The sequence below is a fragment of the Phocoena phocoena genome, chromosome 15, assembly GCF_963924675.1.
Source record: "Phocoena phocoena chromosome 15, mPhoPho1.1, whole genome shotgun sequence".
Taxonomy (NCBI): Eukaryota; Metazoa; Chordata; class Mammalia; order Artiodactyla; family Phocoenidae; genus Phocoena; species Phocoena phocoena.
Window position 1 is genome coordinate 28457860 of NC_089233.1, and position 22255 is coordinate 28480114.

At 42.5% G+C, this 22255-nt stretch overlaps 1 protein-coding gene across 1 annotated transcript; it reads left to right on the plus strand.

The window, feature by feature from the left end:
• The first annotated feature begins 10318 nt into the window (after window positions 1-10318).
• On the plus strand, window positions 10319-21719 carry RSL1D1 (ribosomal L1 domain containing 1). The gene is made up of 9 exons (XM_065892281.1): window positions 10319-10428; window positions 11250-11389; window positions 13189-13327; window positions 14401-14549; window positions 14637-14738; window positions 16028-16121; window positions 16207-16332; window positions 18744-19016; window positions 21157-21719. Exons 1-9 carry the CDS (start codon window positions 10330-10332, stop codon window positions 21481-21483), a joined length of 1449 nt encoding a protein of 482 aa, XP_065748353.1. The 5' UTR covers window positions 10319-10329; the 3' UTR covers window positions 21484-21719.
• Window positions 21720-22255: the final 536 nt, after the last annotated feature.

Below are 22255 nucleotides of genomic sequence, written 5' to 3' on the forward strand. Positions count from 1 at the left end.
GGAGCTCCTGCACTCCTCAGGTGACCATCCACATGCATTAGGTGAAACTGAGGTCTGAGTCCAGAAGGTCTATATCTTAAGGACTCACATGGGGCTCTCAGAAATTGACACACCTCTTAGTTAACTACTTTCTTCTCTTTGCTCTAAAACAAATGTGGCTCTCTCTCAGGCCAGGATTTAGTGACTAGTTTTCACTAGACAGCAGGTTAATACCTAGCTCTCATTTTTTAAAAAGCAGAATTAAAGGGAACTGATTAGGTTTGCTGGGTTTTTAACTAATTCCAAAGCATGGCAGAGTGCTCTAGGTAGGAATTACAGGAATCCAAGGTAAAGAAACCTTTTTCTTATGATTTGTAGCTACCTACTGTGCCTGACTTGGTGCCTGTGTGAGGATTAAGCCCTTAGTCTGCTCTTGCAATTATTCAAATGACTGAAGTTAAAAAAAATTTGCTTTTGTAATAACAATAAAAATTATCATCTTCCCTTTTGAAGGATTTGTCTCTTTATATCACCGGTATTGTATCATACTCTGAGTGAACCTGTTTTCTCTACAGTCCTCAATGTCGTGTTTGGGCATCAGACCACACATAGGCACAGTACTGCAGTGTGTACAAGATTTTATACTTCATGGTCTGTGGAACCAGTTTCAGATACACAAGTTCTCTCTATCAATGCATCTTAAAGCAGAAAAATAGCATCAGTACCCTGGATGTTGTAGCTTTGTAGTGAAGAACTGTATCTCCCAGTCTAGAATAAATGATGGCCAAATTACAATGAAATAAGTTGTATTCTTTGAGTTTAGAGAAGAGTGAGGCTACTGATAATATGTCTACTGGCAAAATAGATTAGCTAGAGAGGGCATAATGGAAGAACACATATACTGAACTTGCTTTGCACCCTTATTTGTGATTATATTTAGGTTGAGATTTCACCCCTCTGAATTGAGGTAGTACAATCCTCCTAAAGGACTTTGTTTGCTTACAAACTACACAAGTTACTTAGAACAAAAGCAATCTCCACCATCTTTGCTATTTCCCTGGCAAATACACTAAGTTTTAGGGTGAGAAAGCAATTTTGAAAGGATTAGGTTCGTAGGAGTAATAACTATTTTAAAGAAGGTCCAGCAAACAGAAGGTGTACACAAAGAGTGTTTTTTTATTAAGATAAAGCTTGCATACAGTGAAATGCACAGATCTCAAGTTTACAACAAGTCTGTCAAGTGTATACAATTATGTAAACACCCCCATCAACATATAGAACATTTTCATCACTACAGAAAGTTTCTTTCTGCCTGTTTCCAATCCATCCCTTCCCTCCTGCCAAGGCAATCACGGTTCTGCCAGAGATTAGTTTTGCCTGGTTTTTTTTTTTTTGGCCTCACCTTGTGGCATGTGGGATCTTAGTTCTTCCCAGACCAGGGATGGAACCAGCACCCCCTGCAGTGGAAGAGCAGAGTTTTAACCACTGGACCACTGGGGAAGTCCCAGTTTTGCCCATTTTTGAACTCCACATAAATGGAATCATATTATGCACCCAATTGTCTTTTTTTTAAAGCATGTTTTAGAGATTGACCCACATGTCTTAACAGTAGTTTATTCTCTTTATATTTGCTGGGTAATAATTTTATTTGATGAATATCCCATAAATTTTTGTCCGTCCTTGAAAATTTTGTTTTCCAATTAGGATTATTTTCTCCTGTTGGTTGCAAATACAAACGGCCTCGTTTGAATTTATCATTAGAAATGCAAATGAGTAAATAAACCAGAGAGAAAAGCTTTACTTCTTCTCCCTTTATCTGCTTTTGTAAAGCTGTTACCAAACAGAAACAGACTATTTAGCCTCCCCAAAGGTGAAAAAACGTGAGCTCCCTTCTGATCTCCCTATCAGTCTTGAGTGCTTGCTTCATTCTGTTCCCTTTGATGTGCCCTGTCAATTATAAAACTGGATTGTCCCTATCACACTTTCATGTTGCTAGAGGCAAATTCACCTGACTTGTACCTCTACTGATTAACTCTTTTAAACCTCAGGGCTAAGTCCTTGTTCTCTTTTTTGGTAGATTTATTTTATTAAATTACATGTATGAATAACTTTTAGAAGTTCTTTTATTGATCCCTTATTGATGACCTAGCATAATACTTACAGTGGCTATTGAAAACCTTCCTAATTTGAGTAAAGATGCACTTTGAACTGTCAGTAACATTCACCAGTTATATACTGGTATGGTTAAAAGAACACAGTCCTCCAAGAAGTTGTCAGCTGCTTATCTTCAAAGATAAAAGATGATCAGTGGTACTGAAAACGCTTTTTCTTTTTAAAGCCTAGAGGTCATTTTTTAAAATAGCCTTAATGGGACTTCCCGGTGATCCAGTGGCTAAGACTCCACGCTCCTAATGCAGTGGGCCCGGGTCAATACCTGGTCAGGGAACTAGATACCACATGCCGCAACTAAAGATCCCGCATCTCACAACTAAGACCCGGCACAGCCAGATAAATAAGATTTTTTTTTAAAAATAGCCTTAATAACATTTCTCAAGGAATATAATTCCTCTAAATTGAGACTGACTGGATTAAAAAGTTGTCTACCTAAATGGTGTACAAGGAAGGGTTGGTGTACATCATGAGACTGAACAACAAGAGGTGCTCAAGGTACCCACACAGCTATATAGGTACAAGAAGAGAGCTAAAGAGGAACAGCAAACAGGTTGATAAAGTTTCTCTACTGAAAACCTTTTCATTTTCTTCTCTCCTTTCTGGTGATCTCATTGTTCTCTTGCTTCTCCTTCCCTAGGGCCCTCCCCATTTTTTTTTTTTTAATTAGAATCTAATAAAAATTTCTTGACTTACCAGCCTCTTCTTCCCTGCTTGAGTTTAGGTACAGGCCTCCCCTCTTTCAGGCCCTAAGATGCACATTTCACTTTCTAATCCATTTAATGACTATTTTCAGCAAAGGGCCCTGTGCTATTATGTATGTGCCAGGTACTATGTTGATATATATGATATCTCATTTAATCTCTTACAATTCCAATGGAGAACTAGCTTCATTTTACAGATAAAGAAACTGAGGCTTGGGAGATTAGCTAACTTGTCCAAAGCTAAATAACTAGTATATCGCTGAGTTGGGATTCAGACCCAGATCTTTCTGACCAAAAAGACCATGCTCTTCCTACCTTCCTTAAAATGTCACATTCTGTATTTGAGCAATATTGTTTCACCTCTTAATTCTACTACGTCTAGGTTAATATCTCTTAGCAGATTTCAATACCAGGATGAGTATCTTGAGGACACTAAGATTTTTTAAATTGCTTTTAGATAACACAGACATGGATAATTATATGGCTTGTTTGTTGTTGTTCTGTCATTTGTAATTATTCTAATTTTGCAGGGTTGTTTAGATTTACTAGTTGATTCTAGCAAATATTTATTTTCAAATAACTGGAATTTGAGATCCATTATTAAGTTTGCTGTTTCTTAAACTTTGTTTACCGTCTAGCAACATCTTCATACATTCTTTGCAGATAGTTGCATTATGATTTATTAAACCCTTTATAAGATTATATACTACTTTGCATACAGTTAATGCCATTTTGTTAAGCAGGCAGATTTTGCAACTACTAAAAAAAAATTTCAAGAAGTTTAAAGAGAAACCTCTTTCAGTACCTTCAGAGAAACAACTTAATAGTATTCAGTGAGACCTGGGTACTCAAAATATTGAATGTCTCTTCCTTAATGTATGTTTACTATAAAAAGAAATCATACCACAAAACTTAGTAATTGTTCCATTAGAAATGTACATGCTAATTACTTTCATTTCTTCTCAGATGTTAATGTATGTATTAATTTTTAAAAAGTAATTCACATACATGGTTCAGGATACTTAATTACATTTAGTTTTCCTTTAACTCAATCTCCATTATTAGGACTACCTATAGTATTCCTTTACAAGTACAATACTATGTTCATTTTGGCTGGCAATTACCATATTTAATTCTTTTAAAAATTCATTATTTTTAGGGGGTAAAGGATAGACAGGCATAAATAATGTAATTTAATATGTGGAGTCTGGATAGAGACAGTTTACATAGTATTAATCTTGTGTGTGCTCAGCAGTATCTTGAGTTTGAAAAGCCTTAAAAAGAAAAGGTAGAACTGACAGCAGTTTAAGAAAATTTTAAGTTATTTAATTTATTAATGAAATATCTACCCTCAGGCTATTGAGTGAAATTTGATAAAATAATATGGATTAGTTTTTCAGATTAGCTTGTTTTAAAGGACCATTTGGGAGATTTCCCTGGTGGTCCAGTGGTTAAGAATCCACGCTTCCACTGCAGAGGGCCTGGGTTCAATCCCTGGTGGGAGAAATAAGATCCCGCATGCCGCATGGTGTGGCCAAAAATAAATAAATAAAAATAAAAGACGAACTGGTGGAGTAAAATATTTTCCAACATAAATCCCAAAGTTAAATAACATATTACGGTAACTATACTTACACAGAAAAAATTGAGTACATTTCAGATTTAAAACTAGTGCTCACTAGTGGCTAACCCAGGTCTTAATAAACAGCAGGCACGGATATTTAGGAAGGGATAAAATTCCTTGAGAAATTTCAGTGTACATTAGAATGGTTTCAAATACAACAGGTCAAGAAGAACAAGGATTTTTAAAAATTATTTGACTTAAAATGTCACTGGTGACTTTAAAGGGAATAGGAATAGTGTGATTGAAACCAAGGAGTCAGGAGAAACCACTTGACTACAAAAGGACAAAAAAAAGTAGGGGGAAAAAAGGAGAAGTAGCATGACACTACCTCTTAATAACACACATGAAACAAAGACAGCTACTGGAGAAGGGGAAAATGAAGAAAACGGAACAGGAAGAGGAAAATTAAGAGTAAAGCCTTAAGGCAGCAGAAAGGGATTCACAGACGCAGTGTCTGCTCACCTCAGGCCAGGTATACCCTGTGTGTACCAAAATAACTAAACTCTAGTTCTGGTCCTCAAAGATTCAATCTAGTACATAGAGAAAACAAACTAAGCAACAGTTATTATCAAAGCAGGGTGAAACACTAATTATAAGAACTCTTCTTACTACTACTATTCTTTCAGTTTTTAAGTAATCTGAGTTCATGTGGCATCTTATAACACTTACAGCATTTATCACTTCCTGCCTCATATGCCTTATTTTGCCCTGTTAAGTTGTAAGCTCACTGGTGGTAAGCACCTACACATGAGTTGGGCCCTATGGATTGAAAGTGAATAGGATAAGGCCACAGACGTTCAAACTTTGGAGAAATTAAAAATGCTAACAACTCAATAAATGCCATATAGGGACTTCCCTGGTGGTGCAGTGGTTAGGAATCCGCCTGCCAATGCAGGAGACACAGGTTCGAGCCCTGGTCCGGGAAGATCCCACATGGCGTGGAGCAACTAAGCTCGTGTGCCACAACTACTGAGCCCACGTGCCACAACTACTGAAGCTCGCATGCCTAGAGCCCGTGCCCCACAACAAGAGAAACCACCGCAATGAGAAGCCCGCGCACCACAACGAAGAGTAGCCCCTGCTCGCCGCAACTAGAGAAAGCCCGTGCGCAGCAACGAAGCCCCAACGCAGCCATAAATAAATAAATAAATTTTTAAAAATAAATGCCATATAGAGAGATGGGCAAGTGCTATTATATACGTCATCGTTGATAGTAAAGAGAATTGTCAATATAAAGAATTCCCTGGGACACAAAAATATTTTCACTTCATTTGCCTTAATGGTAAAAGTTTAAAATATACCAATGTTCCAGTTTTCCTCTCTCACTCACATTCCTCATAATCCTTTACTGAAATTGCTTTCTGTAAGGTCGCCATGACCTAACTGCCCAACAAATTGGCCTTTTAGAAGTTCTTCAGTATTTGACGGTATTAACACATCCTCCCTTCCCATTCCTAAGTACCCTCTTTTACATCAACTAGTTCTTTTACAGGCTCTTTTTCCTCCTGTCCCCTACTGAGGGTTTCTCCATAGCCCTATTCTGACTCTGTGCTTCTTCTCTTTGCTATCTCATCTATTTCCAAAGTTTTGTTTTTTTTTTTTTTCTGCTGCACCACATGGCATGCGGGATCTTAGTTCCCCGACCAGAAATCGAACCAGTGCTCCCTGCAGTGGAAGTGTGGAGTCTTAACCACTGGACCGCCAGGGAAGTCTCTCCACAATTTTAACCATCATTTCCATGACTTTCACATTTCCTATTTAAGTTCAGGAACCTTCTCCTCCACGTTCCAGATCCACATAGATGTACCCCTGGAACTTCAAACTCAATATTGAAAAAGAATATCATATTTTTCTTTCCAAATCTACCACTCCTCCTGCCTTCCCCAGCTCTATTAACAAAACCACCGATTTGCCCAGTTATTCAGAATTTGGGAATAATCTGAATTTCCCTTGTTTATCCAATTTTTGTTCAAGTCTTATACTTTGTCCTCACTGCTATCACGCTATTAGATCAATACCTAGAAAACCACAATAGTTTCCTATTCTTGTCAACCTAAGCCCTGTCTCAGGCCATTACAATGCATTACTCATTCTTCAAGTGAATATTCATTATGTTATATATGGGCTAGGTGCTAAGGATACAATGGTGAAGATATCATTTATAGTTTTCCTACCATTAATTGGCTCTCCCCTGCCCTCTCAGAGCTTATTCTCAAGCAGGGGACAGCCAATTATGGTAGGACGACTTTGCAGGTGGTAGTGCTCCAGGAAGAAGTTACAGCATGTTAGAAGGTATGAAGACAAGTGGGAACTGCAGAGTTGAAACCAGGATCTAAAGACTGAAGGGGTGAGAGGCAGGGTATGAAGTCAGGGAGGTAATAAGGGAGGCAGCAGATGAAGAGTGCCTAATATGTTGAGGTTGACCATAAAATTTATTTTTCAAACTGGGACCCTTTTTTCCAGGACAAATTCTAAACCAGATGGGACACAAGAAAACAAATGCACACTTGGATATGTAGAAGGCAAATTAAGGAATCTGTATTTCGTCCTAATGACAATGATATTGCAAGGAAGTTGGTTAAGCATAATCAGGTTTGATAGGACCACATCTGCCCTTTACAAAGATCACTCCCACCGAAGGGCAAAGAATGGACTATAATATGCAAAACTGGAGGTAGGAGGACAACTTAGGAGGCTGGTACAGTAGTCTAGGAAAAAAAGTAATGATAGTTTGCATCACAAGCTGGAAGGGATAAAAAGGATTGGATGAATGCAAGAAATATTTAGAAGAAATAAACAACATATATGGAGGATGAGGAGAAAAGAATTAAGGAGGATTCCCATATTCTGGCTTGGGCAACTAGGCAGTGAGTTTGTGGTGCCATGAACTGAGACAGAAAACATACGAAGAGCAGGTTTGAGAGGAAGATAATGAGTTCATGGTGGAACTTGTTTTGGGTGTGAGGTGCTAACAGGACTTTTACATCAACACAGGTGATGGGTCTGAAGATGGGAGGGCTACACATTTCCACTAGTTATCTATTTTTGGATAACAAATTACCAAGCCCAAATTTAGTGGCTTAAAATAACAAACATTTATTATCTCATAGTTTATGTGTGTGGGTCAGGAATCTGGAAGCAGCATAGCTTTTAGATGGTTCTGGCTCAGGATCTCTCAAAACTTCGCAGGATCAGCTTCCCTGGTGGCGCAGTGGTTAAGAATCCGCCTGCCAATGCAGGGAACACGGGTTCGAGCTCTGGTCTGGGAAGATCCCACATGCCGCAGAGCAACAAAGCCTGTGCGCCATAACTACTGAGCCTGCGCTCTAGAGCCTGCAAACCACAACTACTGAAGCCCGTGCGCCTAGAGCCCATGCTCTGCGACAAGAGAAGCCACCGCAATGAGAAGCCCATGCACTGCAATGAAGAGTAGCCCCCACTCGCTGCAACTAGAGAAAGCCCGCATGCAGCAATGAAAACGCAGCGCAGCCAAAAATAAATAAATTAAATAAAAAATTTTAAAAAAAACAAAAAAACTTTGCAGGATCGATTGGAGGAGGATCCACTTCCAAGCTCACTTGCTGGCAGGTTGCCTGAGTAGTCTCAGGACTTGGTAGCTGGCTTCACCCAGAGAAAGTAATTTTGAACAAAGGAAAGACGGAGGGAGAGGTGGGGGGGGAAGATGGAGGGGAAAAGAACACTTAAGGTCGAAACTATAGTCTTTTTATAATCTAATCTCCAAAGTGACATCCCATCACTTCTGCTCTATTCTATTTGCTAGAATCAAGTCTACTCAGTCCAGCCCATACTCAAGGGGAGGGGAACGAAACTCCATCACTTAAGTTTCAAAGAATTTGTGGGCATATGACATTTTTTTAACCACTACAATACCACAGCAATATTAGCTTTCCTAAAGCATAATTCATCACCTCCTCTTCTTCCCTAATACCAGTTCAAAAACCTTGTATCTGTATGATTTCTCCAAAATATAAACCTTCAGCTTGATAATAAATTCCTTAACCTCCCCACTCTAGCCTCATCTCCCATTTCTTCCCTCTGCCATCCCTACTGCAGCCACTTACTACTTCCAAACACCACCATCCTCTTTCACCTGAATTCATGCTGTTCCCCTGGCCCGAAAGTCTGGTTCTCAAACTTGAATTCAGGTGACACGACATGTGACAGCCCCGATGCTCTCTTCAGAATACTAGGAAACACAGATACATGAAGCCTAACGTGACAATTCATAATATCATGCTAAAACGAATTCCATCTTATACTAGGTTCTAAAACAGACAAGTGGGAGTAGGTGCCAAAGGTTTAGAACACTTCTCCTACAAGTTTCTGGTTAAAGACAAAGCCAGACAGGACTTCCCAGGTGGCACAGTGGTTAAGAATCCACCTGCCATTCATTGCAGGGGACATGGGTTCAAGCCCTGGTCCGGGAAGATCCCACATGCTGCAGAGCAACTAAGCCCATGGGCCACAGCTATTGAGCCCGTGCGCCTAGAGCCCGTGCTCTGCAGCAAGAGAAGCCACCACAATGAGAAGCCCGCGCACTGCAAGGAAGACACAATGCAGCCAAAAATTAATTAATTAATTAAAATAAAAAGACAAAGCCAGACATAACCCTGGTAATCAGCTATACCCCAATTAAAATTAAAAAAAAAAAAAGACAAAGCCAGTATTAGAGATCAGCAGCAAAACACCCCTTCTTCCAGCTTTGGCAATATGGAAGGAGCATTTCTTTGGAAGCAACTGACACGGAAAGCATCCTACTCCCATTCTTTGATCTCTCAAAATCTTCTGTAGCTAATTGCAAAAAGAACCATCCTGAATATCCATCAAAAAGCTCCTAAATTACCTCTTGTTTATCTACATGGTGAAAGGCCATACGGCTGTTAAAAAAGAGGCACAGCCTTAGGTACTGACTTGGACAACCTCCAAGATATATTAAGAGGAAACGGCAACGTACAGAACAACGGGCGTACAGGCTACTACTTGTGTTTAAAAAAGAAAAGAAAAGAGAAGTGAAACCCAGCCATCGCTAAAGAGAAAAAAGTTTAAGTATTTCCTAAACATGCCTTGAACATCCCTGGAAGGTTCCAAGAGAAACAGGTAACAGTGGTCACCTCTGGGGCCACGGGGAGGAAGGGAGGCTTCCTCCCGTTCTCCAGCCTGCACCTTTACGTGTACATGCTGTTACCTCCCCCCTCTGTGAGCCCCGAAGCTCAGGAGACCGGCTCCGGCTCACCGCTCGGGCTCCACACCGCTTAACGACGCGCCTGGTGTTTCCCGCGCACGAGGCCACGGAATCTTCACCAGTCAGCGGGGAGGGGCCCGCCACCCTGGCCATGGCGGGGACTGTGGCTAGGTTCGCCCAAAGTCACCCGGCAGGTGGGTGATGAGGTCGCACTCCCCGCGCTCCCCACGTCCCACGCAGCCAGCCTAAAGTCGAGGGCGGGGGGTCCACTGACAGCAAATGGCCCCACGGGGTGGCCGGACAGGCCTCATCTCCCGCCTCCGGGCGCTCGATTTCTTCGGTGGAAGAGTGAGAGCGAGATGTCACCAGGCTGCTCCCCGCGCCTCACAGACACCAGGAACAGAAGAGAAAGAGAAGTAATCCCTCTGGGAAGTGACAGACCGCAGGCGGGGCGAATACCTACCTCAGTCTTCTTTCGCCCGCCAAACTCTGTCGGCGCAACGCCCAGAGACTCGACCCCGCGCTCCCGGAAGTGATTCGATGGCCTAGTCCCCGCCCCCCGACTTCCGGCTACGGGCCTGGTTTCGCGCGTGCGCCTCAGGAACCAGCTCCTGGGATCCGGATGCGCGTCTCCACGAGGTGAACGCGAAATGGAGGCCTCGGCTTCTACCCCACCGTCAACCTCAACCGCAACTTCAGCTTCGACTCCAGCGACCCCGGCCGGCCTGGAGCAGCTGGACGAAGAGCAGGTGAGTGGCCTCTGGGGAGGAGCGTTCGGAAGCCGGATGGCCGTGGCCTTGGGCGGCGCGGTTGCGGAATGCAGGCTTCGGGCCGGTGTGGGCGCCTCCGGAGCTTTAGGGAGGGTCGCTCGTTCGTGGTGCCCTCGGCTCGCCCGCTGCTTTGTACTCGCGGGTAGACGCCCGCCTCCTCTAGCCCTGCGGCCTGGCTCTCTTAGTTGGATTTTTTTGTTTTGGCTGCTCCGTGCGGCCTGCGGGATTCTAGTTCCCCGACCAGGGATCGAACTTGTGTTCCCTGCGGTGGAAGCGCGGAGTCCTAACCACTGGACCACCAGGGAAGTCTCTTATCTTGAGTTGGATTGCAGGTATAACTTGGGATCCTGGGGTGAGGTCCACCTGGCTGTGCTTCCCTGCCTTTGACTTTGGCCAAGTCGCTTGATTTTTACCAGCCTCAGTAACTTAGCAAAATGGGCTCTGAGAGGAGGTGATGCACCTAAAGCGCGGTAGCCAGGGAGCCTGGCACATAATAAGCGCTCAGGAAATACTAGATGCAGGGGTATTGCGCTTTTATTGGTATTACTGCCTTCATCATCCAGGGCAGGGGAAGCACGTTCTCTCTGTCTCAATGTTATATTTAGAAGAGGCTCGTTTCTGTAGACGATGCTATTAGCTTAGGTGGCTACATTCCTCTGATTACAAATTGCAGGATCCTAATGGATACGGTTGTGGAGGTTACCTGCTAAAATAGAAATTTATCAGGGACAAATTCTGGGGCGGGGGCAAGTTTTAAATTCGATTGAGATGTAATTTATTTGTGTATCTCCACCTTGCAGATTAAAAAGGCAGTAGAAGCTCTGTTGGCACATTCCAGATCCAGGAAAAACGCAAATGGATTGCTTTTGAATGAGAATGAAAATTTCTTTTTAATGGTGGTATTATGGAAAATTCCAAGTAAAGAACTGAGGGTCAGATTGTAAGTTCTGATTTTCTACCTTTGCTCTTTTTATCTGCTTGGCCATTCCGTGCAACTTTAACAAATGGCAGCTTAGTTTCTGGTGGAAACTTTGCAAACTCGGGATAACTTGAGTTGAAATAATTGTGCCCCCCAAAAACCATAGGTCTTCAGACATTCTTAAGTTTTTTAAGATTTCAGATGTGCTTAAGTTTTCTAGAAATGTCACCAGTTTTCTGGATGTTTGGTGGACAGTTTGACCTAAGCTGTTCTATTGAATCTGAAAACCTGGTTTTTGAGAGGACAGAGGTTAGAATAAATGAAACAGCTTTCATATTTTCATAGGATCTGTTATCTTTCCACGTCAAGCTAGTTGCAAGCTAAAATTCCTGAGGTCCTGAACTCACTCCTTTATACAGACAATTAAAAATTTGGCAGTGATTTCCTAAGAGAAAAAAACCCATGGTGATAGCACATTCTTATTGCTAGGACTCGTAGGTGAGAGATGCCCTCTCTGCAGAGTTGCCAGATTTAGCAAATAAAATACAAGCGATTTTTTAGATAAGTAGGTCCCATGTAATGTTGGGGACATAATTATACTTAAAAAATGGTTCAGATTTAACTGGATGTCCTATATTCTGTCTGGTAACCCTGCCTCTCTGTGGAGTCTCTCATTTCTTGGGTGTTAAAAAGCCAGCTGTGCTATAGAAAGCAGTGTGTGGGATAGCTTCTTTTTCTTTTCCCCATAAAGGTGGGTGATAGGGGTTAAGAATGACTACAAATTGGAAAGACCCTTTTGACCCTCAGACTCTCTCTTAACTTATCCTCACAAACTGCACCAGCCAGATTGCCTTAGTTATTGCTTTATGTATCTGGGTGTATTCTTTATTCCATACCTCTGCCCAGGCGAGTTTTTGCTTCTGGAAAGCCCTCACTTTCTCCGCGGTGTTTTTCCAACTGCTCACCTCTTGGTGATTTCTGCCACTTGCCATCTCGTTTGCCAAGTCCTGCTTCTGCGGATTGCTCTCTTTTTAAACTGAGGAAATGTTTCCTCAGAACGTGTAGGCCTAGAAAGTGAGCTAAACCTTTTTGAGACTCAACATAATTCATGTTTGCTGGTCCCTGTAGGTTTGCTCCGTTTTCTGTTTCTGGTCTTGAGAGTTATGTTTGTGGAGCCCAGGGGTTTCTGCAAGGTAGAGTTCTGAATCAGAACTGTCCTGATGAAACTAGATTATTCTAGCACATGGTAGTACGTATGCCTATATAGCAACACGTAAAATAATAATAATTACGTGTGCACTATTTTGAGTATCTTTGATTATATTTTAAGTCTTAATTGTATCCCAAATATTAGTTGATGTTTTGGCCTGCAGATATTTGTGGTGATTTAGTATTTGAATGTTAAAAATCTCTCCTCTGTACCACTGAAAACTAGATTATTTATTTATTTATTTATTTATTTATTTTGCGGTACGCAGGCCTCTCACTGTTGTGGCCTCTCCCGTTGCGGAGCACAGGCTCCAGATGTGCAGGCTCAGCGGCCATGGCTCACGGGCCCAGCCGCTCCGCGGCATGTGGGATCTTCCCGGACCGGGGCACGAACCCATGTCCCCTGCATCGGCAGGTGGGCTCTCAACCACTGCACCACCAGGGAAGCCCTAGATATATTTTTAAATGTTCTCAGTAGTGTATTTGCTTTAAAAGCATGAATGAAGTTTATTGAAATGACAGTGAATTTATTGTGTATTCTGTGGGATATAAACATACATGTTATCAGTTATAATGCTTTATTCGTTGGTTCGTTCTCATGTATTTTGCAGGTCCTTGCCTCATGGTATTCGATCAGATTTAGCAGATATCTGTTTATTTACCAAAGATGAACCTAATTTAACTCCCGAACAGACAGAACGTTTTTATAAGAAGCTTTTGAACAAGCATGGAGTTAAAATCATTTCTCAGGTAATGAATAGCTGTAACTGACCAATGCTAAGCTGTCCATCATGCTGGCAGCTAGCCACACATGGCATTAAGCACTTGATACGTGGCTAGTCAGAATTAAGATGTAACACAAATACTGGATCTTAAGGATTTAATATGGAAAAAGAATATAAAATAATTTCTATAAATTACAGTTAAATATGGTATTTTAGATCTGTTGTGTTCAACAAAATATGTTATGGGGAAAAAAACATTTCTCAGGTAGGGAGCAGGTTAATATTTTCAAGACAACTAAAAGATTGGATTCAATTAAAGTGACATTCCTGGTACATGTTTCTCTCCTAGGAATTTAATTTTTAACTTAATTTTCTCTTTTTAATTTAATTCTCATTGGCTTTAGGTAGGGCATATTCCCTCTTCCCTGTGACAGATGGGCTGTTGAGGTATGTTGACCTAAAAGCTCAACACATGCATCAGTAATGATTATATCTTGAAGATTTTATAGAACGCTGCTCCGTTGTGTCACTTCTCTCTCCTTCCAGAGCATCCTGGGTTTGCCTCTGACTTGGCACCCCTCCCCCTTTTTGTAGTCATTGGTTCGGTTTCTTTAGCTGAGGGTCCCGACTCATTTGCCCCTGTGCCTGTGCTGTTTTAGATACTCACATGTTCGCTAAACTGTGACCCCAGGGCATTTTAAAATCCAAATACAAATTGCCCCAGTATTTCTTCTTGTTGTTGTTCAGGTTCTTAATTTTTTGTTTTTATACCTTTTTTTTCCTCTCTCTCTCTTTTTTATCGAAGTATAGTTGGTGTACAATATTGTTAGCTTCAGGTGTACAGCATAGTGATTCAGGGTTTTTTGTTTATTTTGCAGATTATATTCTCTTATAGGTTATTATAAGATATTGGGTATAGTTTCCTGTGCTATACAGTAAATCCATGTTGCTTATCTATTTTATGTATAGCAGTTTGTATCTATTGATCCCAAACTCCTAATTTGTCCCTCCCCTCCCTTTGGTAACCATAAGTTTGTTTTCTGTGTCTGTGAGTCTGTTTCTGTTTTGTATATAGATTCATGTTTTTACATTTTCTAGATTATCCCCCTCCGAACTTTAAAAAAGGAATATAAAGCCTATGAAGCTAAGCTCCGCCTCTTGGGTAGTTTCGACTTCTTCATTACGGACGCCAGAATCAGGCGCCTCTTACCCTCACACCTCGGGAGACATTTCTACAACAGAAAGAAGTAAGTTTCTCAGCAATGACCGGACTTTAGTAGCGTGAAATTTACGGGTGTGTATGTGCTGCTGTAAATGCCTTTGTATTGTTTTAGAGTTCCAGTACCTGTAAACCTTCAGGCCAAGAATTTATCCAGAGAGATCAGTGACTGTGTAGGGGGAACTGTCTTAAACATCTCTAAAAGTGGTTCTTGCAGGTAGGTAAAAGGCGTTAAGGTATGCCTCTGTTTCATTTTATATTTAATAATGATTTTATAAACTTTTTAAAATAAGATAGTATTAATGAAACCAGACTCTTCTGTTAAAACTAAAATTCATTCTTTAGAAGTATTCAGTTCTCTAGAACAGTGCTGCCCCCTAGAACTTTCCAAAGTGGTGGAGATGGTCTATAGCTGTGTAGTCTCATGCAGAAGAATGAGCCACAGATAGCTGCTGAGCACTTGAAACATGGCTTCCACAGCTGAGGATCTGAACTTCTAACTTTACCTGATTTTAACTAACTTAAATTTTAAAAGGCACGTCTGCTGATTTTTACTGTACTGGATGGGCACCCTTTTTTTTTTTTTTTTTTTTAATTTTTTGGATGTGCCATGCAGCGTGTGGGATCTTAGGTCCCCAACCAGGGATTGAACCTGTACCCCCTGCATTGTGAGCATGGAGTCTTAACCACTGGACCACCAGGGAAGTCCCTGTACAGGGCACCTTTAGATGTTTAGGAAAACAGGAGAATAAGCCTGGTTCAGGGTGTACTTGCAGGTCAGTGACAGTGGGCACACAGAATGGGCAGGACCCCGTCTTTGTCTGGAGGGAGGTAGGAGCATCAGCGCGTCTCATCCTCATTCTGCACTCATCCTGCCGACAGCCAGCCTGCCTTTCAGCTCCCATGGTGGGGAGAGTGGGGGCTGCCAGGACCAGCGGACCCAGTGGCTGAGCAGTGGGCATTTCTGGGCTTCCCCGTTGGCTTGCGGCTGCCGTCTGCTTCAGCTGAGGGGATGGTTTTGCTCTTGGCCAGAAGACGCTATTACACGAGCAACTGTTCATTTTAGAGGTGGCAGCTGTGTCAGGGCAGTGGAGCTATAAAGGTAGCAAGCAGTCCTCCTGGGGGTGGTCCTTTTCAGAACAGCCGCTGCTGGGGGTAATTGCCCTCAGGAAAGCTTGAGGGCTGACTCAGTGACCTGTGTTTTCCAGAATGAAGGTGGATTCCCTTTGGCCCTCCCCACTGCCCCTCCCAGCCTCACATGGTTCCAGGTGCCAGCTCCTCAATCACCTATTGATGGTAGGGCATATTTCAGGAGGAGGGCACTTCTAGAACATGAAGGATGATCATCTTCCTCTAAAATAAATTGAGAACCTAAAGATTTCAGTGATTTTACATTAAAAAAATTTTTTTTAGGATTGTGTATTTCTCACATACCTGCTTATGCTGTATTTTGAAAACCAAGTTATTTTTTCAGCTCTCTGTGTCTAATGCTTTATTAAATTTCAGTACCATCCGCATTGGTCACACTGGGATGCAAGTTCAGCACATCGTGGAAAACGTTGTTGCCGTCACAGAAAGGCTTTCACAGAAACTGCCGGAGGTACGGTCTCGCAGATTCTTCTATTGGCCGTTCGTTTAAAGGAACAAAACACCTACAAACGATGTTACTCTTCTCTCTGTTTCAGAAGTGGGAGAGCGTGAAGCTCTTGTACGTGAAGACTGAGAGATCGGTTTCCCTGCCTGTCTTTTCTTCATTTGTCAGCAGTCGTGGTGAAGCCAGGGGACTACGCACACAAAATCAGAAGAAGAAGGTTAGTAGAAGTTCACATCCCAGGCAGGCGTAATCAAGGCTGTAAGCGCAGCCCAGGAAGAGAGAACAAAGGCTCAGAAGGGGCCTGTGCAGTGTCAGGAGGAGCTGAGAGGAAGAGGAAAACCGAAATCGAGTCTATTCAGTATTCATACATGGTTATTTATGGGTGAAATTCAAGATCGTATGAGGCTGGCATACCTCTTGGTTTTGGTTTGTAGGTTTTCAGTGCTGCTGGTAATATTGCAGAAAGCCGCATGAGAGAAAATGGAACTTTTTGCTATTGGCTGGACCAATCTCCTAGTTTATTTGGTCTTTCTCCAGCCATGTTCATCAATGTGTCCAATGAGTTTTTAGACTCAGTCTTTTAATTTTTTGTCTTCTAGAAGTTCTGTATTTTGTTCTTTTTCAAATTATCGTTACCTTTTTTTGGTTTCCTGTTATCTAAATAGTCTTCCAGTTTGTCTTAATTCTTAGAACCCATTAAGCATAGTTGTTTTATTGTCTGATAATTCAAACCATTAGCCGTCTTGGTGATGTAGCGGGTTGTCTCTACCTGCTGGTTCCTGTGTACTTAGTTATTGTGGACTGTATCGTGGATAGTCCATTTGGAAAATTATTTGTAGAAGTAACTTGAGGGGTGGGATGAAGATCTTTCCTGAGAGGATTTAGACTTATGGCAGCCAGGCACCTTGGGGCACTCTCAACCCAGAACCACCTAGAAGCACACTCAAGGCTTGAGGTTCCCTGAATGATTCAAATCCACCCACGGTGACAAATCCTCACGGCTCTGCCCCCTGTTCATCTCTGTCCTGAGGGTTCGACTCATTGGGGTCCCAGCTTATTGTAATGAGGTTTTTACTTAGAATCCCTGCCTGGTATGGACATTAGGATTTGATTTCTCCACTTCACACCCCTGCCCTCCTGTGCCCAGTCATAACAGCTGTTAAAAGTTAGGGATCAGCAAATACTCTCAGGGCAAACATTTCTTACAGTGTAATCAGCTCATCAGTACTTTTATGAAAAAAGTTGTTAATATTTTACCCTACTTTTTACTTGTTTTCATAATCCAAAATAACATAAACTGCTGTTACTGGAAACAAGAAGTCTGAATTTTTTGCTGTTTGTCAGATTCAGTTGAGGGCTTGGTGACAATGTTGGAATTGCTGGTTAAAATGGAATTTTGTCACAGTTATAGATGTTATCTAACAGTACTCTGTGGTAAGGATAATGGACCTCTAGCTATGTAAACTTGCTACTGTGTTAACTCTCAACCACAAACTCAGGCAGGAAAAAAATATCAGGGTTTTTTGTTTTTGTAGCAGCTTCACGGAGATGTACAGTTACCCGTCTCATACATGGGGGGATTAGTTCCAGGATCCCCCCCACGGATGCCAAAATTTGTGGGTGCTAAAGCCCCTTAGGCAGCATAGTATTTGCACATAAACTGTACCACATTCTCTGGCATCCTTTAAATAATATTTTTTTTCTTAATATTTATTTATCTATCTATGTATTTAGCCAGCTAGCTATCTAGCTGTGCCGGGTCTTAATTGCAGCACGCAGGATCTCCGCTGCCTCATGCGGGATCTTTAGTTGCAGCATCTGGGATCTAGTTCCCCAACCAGGGATCGAACCCGGGCCCCCAGCACTCCCAGGAGCACAGAGTCTTAATCACTGGACGCCCTTTAAATCATCTTTAGATTACTTATGACTAACACGGTGTGAGTGCTATGTAAATAGTTGTCAGAGTGCAGCAAATTTAAGTTTCGCTTTTTGGAACTTTTTGGAATTTTTTTTTTTCCCTTGAATTTTTTTTTTTTTTTTTTGTGGTACGCGGGCCTCTCACTGTCGTGGCCTCTCCCGTTGCGGAGCACAGGCTCCGGATGCGCAGGCTCAGCGGCCATGGCTCACGGGCCTAGCCGCTCCGCAGTGTGTGGGATCTTCCCAGACCGGGGCACAAACCCGTGTCCCCTGCATCGGCAGGCGGACTCTCAACCACTGCGCCACCAGGGAAGCCCCCTTGAATACTTTTGATTCACATTTGGTTGAATCTGCAGATGTGGAACCTGCATATATGGAAGTTCAACACATCACATACTATACAATTCTGGATTATTCGTAACTCGCCTGTAAATGAGGTTGACTTCCACAGAGCTGGTGATTGCACACTTCAGATACCCAGATTCTGAATATAATTTACCACATAAAATGCATCTTTGGCTGGGACTCTGCGGCAAAGCAGAGTTGGGGTTCAAGTGCTGGCGATGGGACTCATGTGCTTGGATCTTGTACAGGTCAAGGCCCTTTCAGGGATCCTGTGGATGACCTGACTGCACGTGCTAAGTCTGTGCCATATATTTACCAACAAAAGGGTCCCCCATTAAAATTATGCTTGTTTTTTTTTTTTGGTAGGTATCAAAGAAAAGCCAAAAGAAGAAAGAACGTCTTAAAAGACAGCAGGAAAAGAAAGGAAACAAGAAGCTTATGAAACAGGCTGGAAAGGCTGCACCAGCCCCGACTACAGATGCACCAGCCCCCAAAACTGGTGGTGCTCCAGCCCAGGACCCTGGACCCCAGAAGGAGACCAGTGGGGTGAGCACCCTCCCTAAAGCTCAAGACGAGTCTGAAGATGAAATCCCACTGCTGGTACCAGTGAAGGAAACTCCAGCTGCAAGAAGCGTAGAGGTATTTTCATTAATATTTAATATCCATCATGGACGGATTCCAGGGCTCCGTGTGCCAGGCAGGCACTTGGTGAGGGACGGGAAGTGCTATGCAGCTGGGAGGCATCGTTTATAAAAATCTGTTCTGCCAGAGATTGTGAAGTCATGGATGAAAAATACTAGGGTAAATCCCAAGAACCCCTGACTGACTCTATCCCCCTCCTAAATAGTGAAGCGATGTGTAGTCAGCACAGCCTTTTGTGTACCTTGGAATCAAGGGAGACCTGGCCATATTAATAATTCTAAAAAACATTGCCTGTGGTTTTGAAAAGCAGGTTCAGTTTCTGAAGGTGAGTCCTCAGTCACCACATAATTAGTTTCAGAAAATTTACCAAGGGAAACTTGGGTGCTGGATTCTGCCTCTGAAACCTTTCAAACACCCCACCCTGCCTGGTTCTTACAGAAATCTGACTTCATGGGTTTCAGAGGAGGTGATTTAAAGGAACTGAGTTTTTTTGTTTGGGGGTGCTTTGATAATGTTTTTTGTTTTTGTTTTGTTTGTTTGGCCGCACCACGAGGCTTGCGGGATCTTAGTTCCCCAACCAGGGATCGACAGCGTTCCCATGGCAGTGGAAGCGCTGAGTCCTAACCACTGGACAGCCAGGGAATTCCCATTTTGATAATGTTTTTGCTCATACTCATAGTATCTATCCAAATATTGGGGGGAGACCTCTTGAAAATAAGGAGAGAAATGGGTCCCTAAGAGAGTAGAGGGCTGCCCTCACCGTGTGTGCATGAGACTCATGGCCCCTCGGCACAGCCCATGAGAGTCAACCCAGGGCTGTTACTGCACTTTACCGATTATGTATTTTTTCCTCACAGTAATCCTTAACATCTTCAACGGAGTTATAATTTTCCTCTGCTAGTGAAATATTCCTTTTACAGTGTCCCCAAGCTGCTAGTGAGGTTTTCTTTTTAAGATACTTGAAATTAATGTTGATCAGTGTATTAACTGTAGGCACTATAATTGTTTCTAGAAAAAGTAAGCTGTATTTGTTACAATGGGACTGGCAGGTCATGTGTTGGAAATTAAAGAGTGGAAAGCATAGCTTCCTGGGTGGGTGATACGCATCAAGAGTGTAGAAGTGTTGGGTGTTCCCTGGCAGTCCAGTGGTTAGGACTCAGCGCTTTCACTGCCAGGGGCCGGGGTTCGATCCCTGGTCAGGGAACTAAGATACCACAAGCGACGAGGCAAGGCCTAAAAAAGAGTGTAGAAGTGTGTACGCCCTTGGAACCCATCTAGGGAATTTGATGAGGGGAAAGGTATGAAAGTTTCAGCATTGTTCACTGTAGAAGCAAAAGTGAGAAAATGCTATGTACCCTTGCAGTAGTTTTTATAAAGTTTTTCAAGATAACGTTTAGTACGAGTTTATAGTGCTTAGGAAATAACTAATGAGATAGTTGAGGAAAGAGCATAATACTTGGCTTTTAAATACATACTCACGGGGAAAAGGTAGTGAATAATATTAATATTGTGTGGTAAAGTTATCAGTTTTGTTTTTTATATTTTCAATGTTTTTCAAATTTTCCATCTGCTTTATGTTAACTCAAAAACAAAGTTTTGTTGGTTGTTTTGTCTATATAACCTCTTTCTGTGTGGGACAGAGTCCATTGCTGGAATGTTGTCCTTGGATCATCAGCCACATCATCTGGGGTGCTTGGAAAATCCAGGATTTCCAGTCTGGAACACGGTCCCCCCTTTTGCTAACAGGCACCCCAGTTGGTTTTCACACACACTGTTACGGAACCGCCTGCCGTAACCCACATGCGAGGAATTTACAACTGGAGGTGAAGAAGAGTCAGGATTTAGGTCACAGGTCTTCCCACTGTGCTCCCAGTGCTTTTAGGAGTCCTTAGCCCCAGCCATAAGGAAAGATGGTTAGACCAGGGAGGTGCCAGGCTCCTTTTTACAGTCATTAATAGTGGAGTACAGCTGCCTTTCAAAATGATTTTGAGGCAGGAGGAAAAAGCCATTCCTCATTCATCGTGCTGCAGTTTCCCTCTTAGGGGTTCCCTAAATTTTAAAAACAGTGACTCTTAGAGTTACATCATCAGTTGTCTGTCCCTGTCCCACACCACACCCACTTTTTTCTTTTTCTTAGACACAAAAAGATGCTGCAGGAAAGAAGTCTCCAAAGAAGAGTCCTGGTCCCAACACACCTCATGGGAAGAAGAGAAAGGCCTCCCCAGCTTTGGAGACCCCAACAGCTCCGGAGCCCAAGACCCCAGGTAAAGGCCCAGGGAAGAAGGCAAGAATCAAAGAAGAGTTGGAGAAAGAAAGAACCTCTTCGCTGGGGAAAAAAGACCCAAGACAGACTCCTAAAAAGCCAGAGGCCAAGTTCTTCACTACTGCTAGGAAATCTGCGAAAAAAGCTCCCCGTACCCCCAAACAGTGGCCCCAAAATCCCAAAGTACCCCAGTCAACCTAAAATCAGAGACTCAACCAGCAGGCTGCTCATCAGAGCTATCTGAAGAGCTTGTAAAAAATACCTGGGTCCTGACCCCTGTTGGAACCGCTGAGTGAGGCCTAGACTTAAATAGTTTTTAAAACCTCCACAAGTAATTCTTACACATGCTCATGGGTGTAAGAACCAGTAGTTTGAGGTAAATCCATTTATTTCATTGCTCTTTGTATTTGCTAATGCAGTAGAGGGAAAATACAGTGCTGCTCTGTGGTTGTGCTCTTTTATTATTAAAGTAAACATTTGTTTCTCAGTGTAAAATTGGCATCCCATGTCTTGTTGGTTTCACTTGAATGCCTATGATGTGACCCTTTCCTCATCTGCTTTAAGCCATTTGTTCACATGACAGCTCCATCACAGTAATCTGTGCAAACACATCCAAAGCTTGTTTGCAGGCCACTGATGGGCTCACTGCATGCACGTCAGCCGTGGCCCTCATGCTGAGATGGGTCTTAGAAAAGGCCTTGGAATCGAAATTAAAATCATCGATTCCAGGACCCAGATGGTGATCAGCCAAGGTTGCAGATCACTGAGTTCGCATACATTTGTTGGGGGAGATTAACGTGGAGTCATTCACAGAGGCACTGGATCGAATCCTGAACGCTGCAGGCAAGAAAATATTTGTCTTCCATAAGCCTTTCCATCTTGCTCCAGATTCCTCCTCACCCTAAACAGACTTATTTTTATGTGACAGCTCTAGGGTAGGAAGCTTGGGAGAGTAGACTCTTAAACTTTGGGT